This window comes from Dipodomys spectabilis, unplaced genomic scaffold (assembly GCF_019054845.1).
Source record: "Dipodomys spectabilis isolate Male_0828 unplaced genomic scaffold, ASM1905484v1 ptg000613l, whole genome shotgun sequence".
NCBI lineage: Eukaryota > Metazoa > Chordata > Mammalia > Rodentia > Heteromyidae > Dipodomys > Dipodomys spectabilis.
Window position 1 is genome coordinate 397,570 of NW_024871290.1, and position 10,194 is coordinate 407,763.

General features: G+C 46.5%; 2 protein-coding genes across 2 annotated transcripts; both read left to right on the plus strand.

Moving 5' to 3' along the window:
• The first annotated feature begins 331 nt into the window (after positions 1 to 331).
• LOC122100985 (PRAME family member 12-like) lies at positions 332 to 1,801 on the plus strand. Its single transcript, XM_042671363.1, has one exon. The coding sequence runs from the start codon at positions 332 to 334 to the stop codon at positions 1,799 to 1,801; it is 1,470 nt and encodes a 489-aa protein (XP_042527297.1).
• Positions 1,802 to 7,032: 5,231 nt separating this feature from the next.
• On the plus strand, positions 7,033 to 8,514 carry LOC122100986 (PRAME family member 8-like). The gene has a single exon (XM_042671364.1). The coding sequence runs from the start codon at positions 7,033 to 7,035 to the stop codon at positions 8,512 to 8,514; it is 1,482 nt and encodes a 493-aa protein (XP_042527298.1).
• The last annotated feature ends 1,680 nt before the right edge of the window (positions 8,515 to 10,194 follow it).

Below are 10,194 nucleotides of genomic sequence, written 5' to 3' on the forward strand. Positions count from 1 at the left end.
GATGAAGGTACAAGGGTGGTGATTCTTTTTGCTCCAGTGTGTTTTATATTTCAAAGAGATCCTGGCCTGTGTGGGCCAGGACTTTAATCCTATCACTTTTTGGTTCAATGTTTGAAATAATTTCAAGGGCAACACCCAACTAAGGTGTACTGGGTGTGTCTCAGAAATCCCATCAGAAGCTGCCCTCTCATTGGTAGAAATGCAAAGGTGAGGGTGGGGATGGGCTATAAAAATGCCCAGGGATTAAAGAACAAAAGCAGAGTCCTGGAGTGCCTGGCCCTGCTGGGATTTTGAGAGCCTTTCATACCTGGTCCACATATGATCTATCAAGATGAGCATGAGAACCCCACCCTCGCTCCAACATCTGGCCATACAGAGTCTGCTGAGCAACCAGTCCCTGTCCATCTCTGCCTTGGAAGATCTGCCGGCGGTGCTGTTCCCTTTGCTCTTCATGGAGATCTATAAACAGGGCTACACGGAGATGCTGAAAGCCATGGTGCAGGCCTGGCCCTTGCCCTGCCTCCCCCTAGGGGACCTGGTAGAGTCACCAGACCTGGAAACCTTCAAGGCTGTCCTGGATGGAATTGATCTGCTACTTGCCAAGAAGGAGCGCCCCAGTCGGTGGAAACTGCAAGTACTTGACCTGCAGAATGATCACCCAAACATCTGGATACAGGGTTACCGTTCAATGGCCCAAATCTCTTATCCAGATGTCCTGACTGACAGGCCAACAGAGAGCTGTGGTTCAATGATGACTGAAAAGCAGCCCTTGATGGTCACCAGGAATCTCACCATCAAAGATGGCGCCCAGGATGCTCTCCAAGCCTACCTGCTCCAGTGGGCTAGGAAGAGGAAAGAACGAGTCCAGCTGTGCTCAAGAAAGCTGCGGATTCTGTCTGGCTCCGTGTCTAAAATCCAGAAGGCTCTGTGTGTGGTGAGGCTGGACTCCATCCAAGAACTGGTGGTGAGTGAATTTTGGCTTCCAGGAACCTTGAGAATATTTACTCTTTACCTGGGCCATATGAAGAACCTTCTCATCCTCAAGTGCTCTAGCATGTGGACTGACATCCCTCACTCCCACGAAAATTCCCAATATCCCTGGATAATCGGGGAGTATCTGGGGCATCTACAGCATCTCCAAGAGCTTCATGTGCACAACATTTTGTTTAATGCAACTATGCCCACCATCCTCAGGAGCCTGCCGCCTCTGACGACGTTGTCTCTGAGCTCATGTGCACTGCCGGAAACTGACCTGAGGTTTTTGTCCCAGTATGCCTGCACCAGGCAGCTCAAGCACTTGCATTTGAGGACTTTGCCAATGAAACGTGCTGAGCTCCTGAGAGCCCTTCTGGACCATGTAGCCTGCACCCTGGAGACCCTGGCCTTGGAGGAGTGTTACATCACTGATGCCCAGCTCTCGGCCATCCTGCCCACCCTGAGCCAATGCTCCCAGCTCCGCTTCTTCAGTTTCTATGGAAACTGTATTTCCATGGCCATCCTACAGAACCTCCTGAGCCACACGGCCAGGCTGGGTCATTTGAGAAGGGGGCTCTATCCTGCCCCTCTGGAGTGCTACCACCCTGAAGATTGGTATCTAGAGAACTTCGACCCTGAGAGATTTGCTGAGGTTGGGGCTGCCTTGGTGCGGACATTGAGAGATGTGGGAACAAATCAGAAGGTCCAGATCTGTACCAGTTTCTGTCATCGCCATAACACGTGCCAACTGTATAGTCTGACTCTTGATGGTACCTGGGTGGTCACAGAGGAGGATCTTCCTGGCCTTTCTGCTCTGCCTGTGTAGTAAGGTGCCGCTCTCTCCTACAAGCTTTTTCAACCTCAGAAATGAAAGCCGGGGCAGAAAGGCATTCTCCCACGGGGCACACTTTCCAAAGTTCTGTGTGGGTGGAAAAATCATAGCTCTGCAGTTCCAGGATTCTGAGTGTGTCCTGTGCACACACCATAAGGAATCTGAAGTCAAGACGGCCTAGAAAGAACTGGAATACACTCTTGTTTTTCTTAATGGTTGTAAGCAAACTCGTATCATGTGACAATCTCTTACTATCTATAATTTACTGTATCAATCAATCACAAATAAAAAGAATGGAAAAGCATGAGTAGAAAGAGATCATTTTTGCGGCACCATAGAATGAGAGTATTGTTTGTGGCTAGATTCCTAGTTACTCAGCAAGTCTGAGATCTGTGGATCACAGTTCAAAGCTACCGTGGGCAGGAAAGTCCTTGAGACTCTCAACTCTAGAGAACCTCCAAATAACCCAGAAATGGAGCTCTGGCTTAAGTAGTAGAGTGCTGACATTGAGCACAAAAATCAGGGACAGCACCTACGTGCCAGAATTGGCACAAACAAACACACCCACCTATGACCAAGGTCAGTCACACATAGACCAATTTCTGGGGAAAAGGTCTGAGGGAAAATTAAACATCAAATACCAAATGACATCCATGAAATCCAAGAGAAGTTTCTACTTCTCCAACATATTTGGGGGTGATCATTTTTTTGTAATTAATGCTATAATGGTTGATATTTGATCAAATGTGTCTTCAAATGCAAACCACAGTTCCTCTGCTCTTCTATAAGAAATATTCACTTTGTGCCCACACAGGCACACCAAAGAAATCCAAAACAAAAAGAACAAAAAGGTACTCCAAGGTCTAGTGTCTCATGCCTCTTACTCTATTCAGGAGTCTGATATCTGAGGATCTCAGTTAGAAGCCAGCCAACTTCTCACGAAAATTCCAGAATTCCTAGAATCCTAGGTATTCAAGAAGTCTATGATCTGGTGGTCTCAGTTCAAACCCAAACTGGGCCAAACATTGGTGAGTTTTTTGAATTCAGTAATGAGTGTTGTGACTCAAGTGGTAGAGCACTGGCTTGATATAAAGCATTTCAGGTACGGCCCAGGACCCCGAGTTCAAGTCACAGTTCAGTACAAAATAAAAAAGAGAGGAGGGAAGAAAGGATATGAAGAATGCAGCTAGAAAGGAGAGAAGGGAAGGAGAGAGGGAGGAAGGGAGGGAGGGAGGAAGGCAGGAAGGCAGAAAGGAAGGAGGGAGGGAAGGAAGGAAGGAAAGAGGGAAAGAAAGAAAGAGGGAGGATAGGAGGGAGGGAAGCAGAGATAGATGCTGTTGGATGCTGTAAGTTGGACTGGCTGCTCTTCTTGGGTCCTTTGTAGGTTCAGGGCAGTGGGACATCTGTAGGAATTGAAGATTTAGGGTACATGGGTGGGAGAACTTTTATATTCAGTTTGTTATACATTTGAAAGAGAAGCCAGGCAGTGTCAATGAGGCTTTGGGGGTACATGTGTCCTGTGCATATACCATCAGAAATCTAGAGTGAATTCAGCCTGGAAAGAACAGGAACACAATCTTGTTTTTCTAAAGAACTGTGTGCAAACACCCAAATCCCAGGGCAATCCCTGACTGTCTCCAATTTATAAATGAGCCAGTCAATTTATTTTGAAATGAAGAAAGGGAAATAAGACCATAGTATGAGAGTATTATTCTCACCTAGAATCCTACCTAGTTTCTCAAGTCTGAACTCTGAGGATAACAGTTCAATGCCAGCTTGACAGGAAAGTCCTTGAGGCTCTCAACTCTGGTGAACCTCCATAAAAGCCAGAAGTGTAGCTGTGGCTCAAATAGTAGAGTCCTGGCTTGGAGTGGAAAGCTAATGGACAGCTCCCAGGACCTGAGTTCAAGCACCACAGCTAGATAATATATAATAAAACAAACAGGACAAAACCCATGACCAACATCAAACATACATAGATGAAGTTTTGGAGAAAAAGTTCGGAAAAAAATTCAAAACCAAATGCCAAATACATCCCACGAAAGCAAGAAAACTCTTTCTGCTTCACCAAAATATTTGGAATGACAAATCTCAGCACAAAGCCAGTTCAGATTTGATCAAAGACACCCTTAGAATACAAGTCACACTTCATTTTCTCTTCTATAACTAATATTCACCTTCTGCCCACCCACAGACACACACACACACACACACACACACACACACACACACACACACACACACACACAAAGGTTCACACTGGGATTCTGTAACTCCTGCTTTCCACTCTACTACTCAACAGGCTGAGACCATAGGATGGCAGTTCACAACCAGGCTGGCAGGAAATTCTGTGAGACTCTTTTAATTTTTTTACTGTGAAGTTGATGAATGGAGGGATTATAGTTTCACCATTCATGCAGAAAAGTCTGTGAAACTTTATCTCCACTGAAGTACCAAAAACCTAAAAGTGGAATTGTTGCGCATATCTTAAATCACTAGCATTGGGAGAAAGAAAGCTAAGGGACTGACAACTCAATAGCTAGTCGCTGTACAGTGATGACTGAAGGGCACATCTTGGTGATCACCCTGGACCTGACCATCAAAGATGGTGCCCAAGATGATATCCAAGCCTACCTGCTCCAGTGGGCCAGGGAGAGGCAAGAACAAGTTCAGCTGTGCTTAAGGAAGCTGCAAATAGTATGACTCCAACTCTGAAATCCAGAAGGCTCTGCTTGTGGTCAGGCTCACTTCATCCAGGAACTAGTGGTGACTGAATTCTGGCATCCAGGAACCATGAAAAATTTGCTTCTTACCTTGGCCAGATGAGGAATCTTCACCTTCTAAACTTCTTTAAGATTGGTGACAACTTCTACACTTCCAGTCCCATGAATTAGTGATATTAGTACAAATTCAGGCCATGTACTGTGGCAGCTGCAGCATCTCCAGGGGTTTCATGTGTATGATGTCATCTTTGATTGAAATCTGCCAGCCATCCTCAGTAACCTGAGGCTTGAGTTCATGCCTCTGAGTTCATGTCCACTGGAGGAAGCTGACCTTTCATCTCTGTCTCAGTGTCCCTGCACAAGCCAACTCTAGCACCTGTATCTGAGGGAATTTCCCATGGACTTCTTCAGTCCTGAACCCCTGTGAGCCCTGCTGGAGCAAGTAGCTGGCTCCCTGGAAACCCTAGCTCTGGAGCACTGTTATATCACTGATGATAGGCTCTCTGTCATCCCGCCCACTCTGGGCCAGTGCTTCCCACTCAGCTTCTTCAGTTTCTATGGAAACCCCATCTCCATGGCCACGCTGCAGCCATACAGCCATACAGCCAGGCTGGGCCTATACTGCCTCTCTGGAGAGGAATATGGATCCTGACAGTTTAGCTCTGGTTCAGGCTGGCTTGGCACAGGCATGGTGAGACAGTGGGACAACCCAGAAGGCCCAGATCTGTACCAATTTCTGTCATTGCCAGAATAAGTGCCAGTTCTATAGCATGGGGTCTGATGTTCCTGGCTGGTCACAGAGGAGGTCTTTCTGCCCTTTCTGCTCTGCCTGTGTAGGAGGGGACCTCTCTCCTGGACTCTCTTCTCAGAATCAGAAATGAAAGCTATCACACAAGAGCATTCTCTAAGGGACCTAAACCGAAACATTCAGTGTGGTTGGAAGAGACAGGGTGTCTTGTCCCGAACTTTTCAGTTCAATCATAGCTCTGGAGCCCTAGGAGTTTCTGACTACTTTTGGGGTACATGTGTCCTGCTCACACATCATCAGGAATTTGGAGTCAATTCAAGTTGGAAAGAACTGGAATACAATCTTTTCCCCCCTTTTTTTGTGTGTGTGCGTCATGGGTCTTGAACTCTGGGTCTGGGCGCTGTCCCTCAGCTCTTCAGCTCAAGGCTAGCGTTCTACCACTTGAGCCACTGTGCCACTTCTGGTTTTCTGAGTGGTTTACTGGAGATCAGAGTCTCACGGACTTTCCTGCCCAGGTGGCTTTGAACCACAATCCTCAGATCTCAGCCTCCTGAGTAGTTAGAATGACAGGTGTGAGCCACCGGTGCCCAGCTTCAATCTTGTTTGTTTGTGTTTTTTTTTTTTTGGTTGTTTTGTTGTTGGACAGTCCTGTGTTTTAGGGGAGGTAGTATCTGTTTGATGAAAATGGATGCTCTGGCATTTGGTGTATAGATATTTAGAATTGTTATGTCCTCCTGTAGGAAAGATCTCCTTAATTTGAGGTCTGTTTTATCTGCCATTGGTTTTGTTGTTCTGGCCTGTTTATGGGGCTCTTTGCTTGATAGATTTTTATTCCAGCCTTTCACATTCAGAATCTGTTTGATTCTTTGGGCAATGTGGGCCTGTTGATAACAGAAGATAAATGGGTCTTGCTATCTGATCCACCTAGTCAATTTATGTCATTTAATTGATAAAGTCCATGAATATGAATAGTTAGGATTGAGAAGTGTTTGGTAATTTCTGCCATTTATCCATGTTTTGGGGGGCCATGACTTGTCTTTTTATACTATGGTTCTCTGTTAAACAGGGATTTCTCTGCCAGAAGACTATTGTTTCCAATCAACTGCTTAGAAAAGGGAGAAGTACTATTATGATTCAAGTGGTAAAGCACTACATTTGACAAAGAAAAGATAAGGAACAACACCCAGGCTCAGAGTCAAAGTTCTAGAATGGGTACAAAAAGAAACATGAGAGGAAGGAAAGAGAAGAGGAAGGAAGCAAGGAAGGTAGGAAGGGAAGGAAAGAGGGAAAGAAATCCAGAGAACAATTTCCTGATGTCTTGTGGATGTTATAACTTCGGGTGACTTCTCTCCTTGCATGCTTTGTAGCTCAGGGCCATGCAACATCTGAGGGAAAGTCTGGAGGGATTAAAGTATAAGAGTGGGAAGTCATTTTGGTAAAGTGTGATTTACATTTCAAAGAAAAGCTAGGCTGTGTGGGACACACCTTTAATCCTATCATTTTTTGGTTAAAACCAGTGTTTGAATTGATCTCAAGTGAAACACCCAACCAAGGTGTGTGCTGGGTGTGACTCAGAAATCCCATCAGAAGCTGCTTTCTGATTGGCAGATATGGAATGGTGAGGGGAGGGGGTTGGGCTTTAAAGATGCTTAGGGATGGAGAACAGAAGCAGAGTTCTGAATCCTGCAGTCAGTGCCTCAACTTGCTGGGACTCAGAGAGCCCTGCACACCTGGTCCAATTCTGATCCATCAAGATGAGCATTGGAGCCCCTGCCTCGCTCCAGCATCTGGCCATGCAGAGTCTGCTGAGCGACCAGGCCCTGGCCATCTCTGCCTTGGAAGATCTGCCTCTGCTGCTGTTCCCTTCTCTCTGCATAGAGGTCTATGCTCAGGGCCACACAGAGGTGCTGAAGGCCCTGGTGCAGGCCTGGCCCTTCTCCTGCCTCCCCCTGGGGGACCTGGCAGAGTCTCCAGACCTGCAAACCTTCAACGCTGTCCTGGATGGGCTCGATCTGCTACTGGCCAAGAAGGAGCGCCCCAGTCGGTGGAAACTGCAAGTCCTCGACCTGCGGAAGGAGCACCCCAACATCTGGATACAGGGCTACCCCTCCATGGCCCGACTATCTTGTCCGCATGTCCTCACTGACAAGCCAAGAGAGAGCCACTGCTCAGGGATGACTGAAGAACAGCCCTTGACCATAGCCATGGACCTGACCATCAAAGATGGCGCCCAGGATGCTCTCCAAGCCCACCTACTCCACTGGGCCAGGGAGAGGAGAGAACAAGTCCAGCTCTACTCCAGGAAGCTGCAGATTCTGTCTGACTCCTTCTCTGAAATCCAGAAGGCTCTGCTTGTGGTGAGGCTGGACTCCATCCAGGAACTAGTGGTGAGTGAATTCGGGTACCCAGGAATTATGAAAGAACTTGCTCCTTACTTGGGTCGAATGAAGAACCTTCACATCCTCAACTTCTGCAACATGGGTGGCGACTTCTACAGTCACCCTCACAAGAATTTATGGTATCCCTGGATGATAGGGGAGCATCTAGGGCAGCTGCAGCATCTCCAGGAGCTTCATGTGCATCACATTGTCTTGCTTAATGCAAATATACCCGCCATCATCAGGAGCCTGCCGCCTTTGAAGACCTTGTCTCTGAGTTCATGTCTGCTGAAGGAAGCTGACCTGAGATTTCTGTCCCAGTGTCCCTGCTCCAGGCAGCTCAAGCACCTGCGTCTGAGGAGATTGCCCATGGAGTCATTCAGTTCTGAGCCCCTGAAAGCCTTGTTGGGTAGAGTGGTGGGAACCCTGGAGACCCTGGCCCTGGAAGACTGTGCCATCAATGATGCCCAGCTCTCAGCCATCTTGCCCATCCTGAACCAATGCTCTCAGCTTAGCCTCTTCAGTTTCTATGGAAACCACATCTCCATGGCCACCCTGCAGAATCTCTTGAGCCACATGGCCAGGCTGGGCCATTTGAGACGAGGGCTCTATCCTGCCCCTCTGGAGAGCTACCGCCCACAAGAGTGGAGGCAAAGGTACATTGACCATGAGAGATTTGCCAATGTTCGGGCTGGCTTGGCACAGGTATTGAGAGATATCGGGACAAACCAGAAGGTCCAGATCTGTACACGTTTCTGTCATCACCGAAACAAGTGCCAGTCCTACAGCATGGCACCTGATGGTTCCTGGGTGGTCACAGAGGAAGATCTTCCTGGGCTTTCTGCTCTGCCTGTGTAGTTTGGCCATCTCTCTTGGAATTTCTTCTCAGCATCAGAAATGAAAGATTGGACAGTAGTGCATTCTCCAGGCCTAGCAAACTCCAAAGTTCAATGTGTTTGGAAGACACAGGGCATCTGGTCCTTAGTTTTTCGGGTCAAACATAACTCTGAAGCCCCAGGAGTTTAAGAGTGCTTTTGGACCCATGTGCCCTGTACACACATTCTCAGAAATTTGGAGTATATTAGGCCTGGAAAGAACTGAAACAAGATCTTGCTGTGGGCCAATCTAAGCTGTGAGAACATCCCTTATTATCTATAAATTTCTGTGTCAATCAATCATAAATAAAAAGAAAAGAAAAACATGAGTAAAAAGATATCATTTCTCAGCACCAAAAAATGAGTGTATTGTTTCCACCTAGAAGCATACCTGCTCAGGACATCTGAGATATGAGGATCACAGTTCAAAGCCAGCTTGGGCAGGAAAGTCCTTGAGATTCTCATCTCTAGTGAATCTCCAAAAAAGCCACAAGCAGAGCTGTGGCTCAAGTAGTAGAGTGCTGGCATTGAGCATTGTGCCAACATTGGCACAAACAAACAAACTTATGACATAGGCCAATCAAACATAGATCAAATTCTGGGGATTAAGTTTGAGGAAAAATTGAACATCAAATACCAAATGATGTTCTATAAATCAAGAGAACTCTTTCTAATTCTCCAACATATCTGAGGATAAGAATTTTCAATAGATAAATCTGTATTGGTTGAGATTTGATCAAATGTGCCTTCATAATGCAAACCACAGTTCTTTTGCACTTCTAAGAGAAAATTCACTTTATACCCACAGAGGAATACACATGTACATGCGTGCACGTGCGCGTGCACACACACACACACAAAAGGAAGAAAAAATGCATTCGTTTCTAGCATCTCATGACAGTAATCCTATTCAGGAGTCTGATATCTTAGGGTTTCAGGTAGAAGCCAGCCAAGCAGGAATATATTTGAGAGTACTATCTCCAAGAAACTCTTCACAAAATATTCTAGGATTCCTAGAATCGAAGGCACTCAAAAAGTTTGAGATCTGAGGGTCACAGTTAAAACCCATTCTGGGCCAAAAATCGGTGAGAGCTTTTTACCAATTGGGTGATTAGTGTTGTGGCTCAATTGGTAGAGCACTGGCCTTGACATAAAGCAACTTGGAATAGCCCCAAGGCCCTGAGTGCAAGTCCAAGTTCAGCACACAATAAAAAAAGAAAGAAAGGAAGAGAAGAAGGCAGCCAGGCAGAAGAGAAGGCAGTGACTGAGGGAGAGAGGACAAAGTAAGGAAAGAAGGGAAGAAGGAAGAAAGGTATGAAGGAATCAAAGAGGGAAGGAATGAAGGAAGGAAGGAAGGAAGGTAAGAGGGAAGGGAGTGAAGGGAAGGAGGGAATGCAGGCAGGAGGGACAGAAGGAAGGTGGGAGGGAAGGAGGAAAGCTAAGAAGGAATGGAGTGAAAGAAAGTTGGGTGTGAAGGAAGGAGAGAGGGAGGGAAAGAACTGCAGAGATAGAATTTCCAGGTATCTTGTTGGAAGCTGTAAGTTGGGCTGGATGCTCTTTTCAGGCTCTTTGCAGGCTCGGGGCAGGGGGACATCTGTGGGAATGTCTTGAGGAATTAGGTGGGAAATCTTTTGTGTTCAGTTCATTATACATTTGCAAAAGA

Bases quoted from the DNA above. Each gene is read 5' to 3' on its own strand.
- LOC122100985 (XM_042671363.1), top strand. From the start codon at position 332: ATGAGCATGAGAACCCCACCCTCGCTCCAACATCTGGCCATACAGAGT.
- LOC122100986 (XM_042671364.1), top strand. From the start codon at position 7,033: ATGAGCATTGGAGCCCCTGCCTCGCTCCAGCATCTGGCCATGCAGAGT.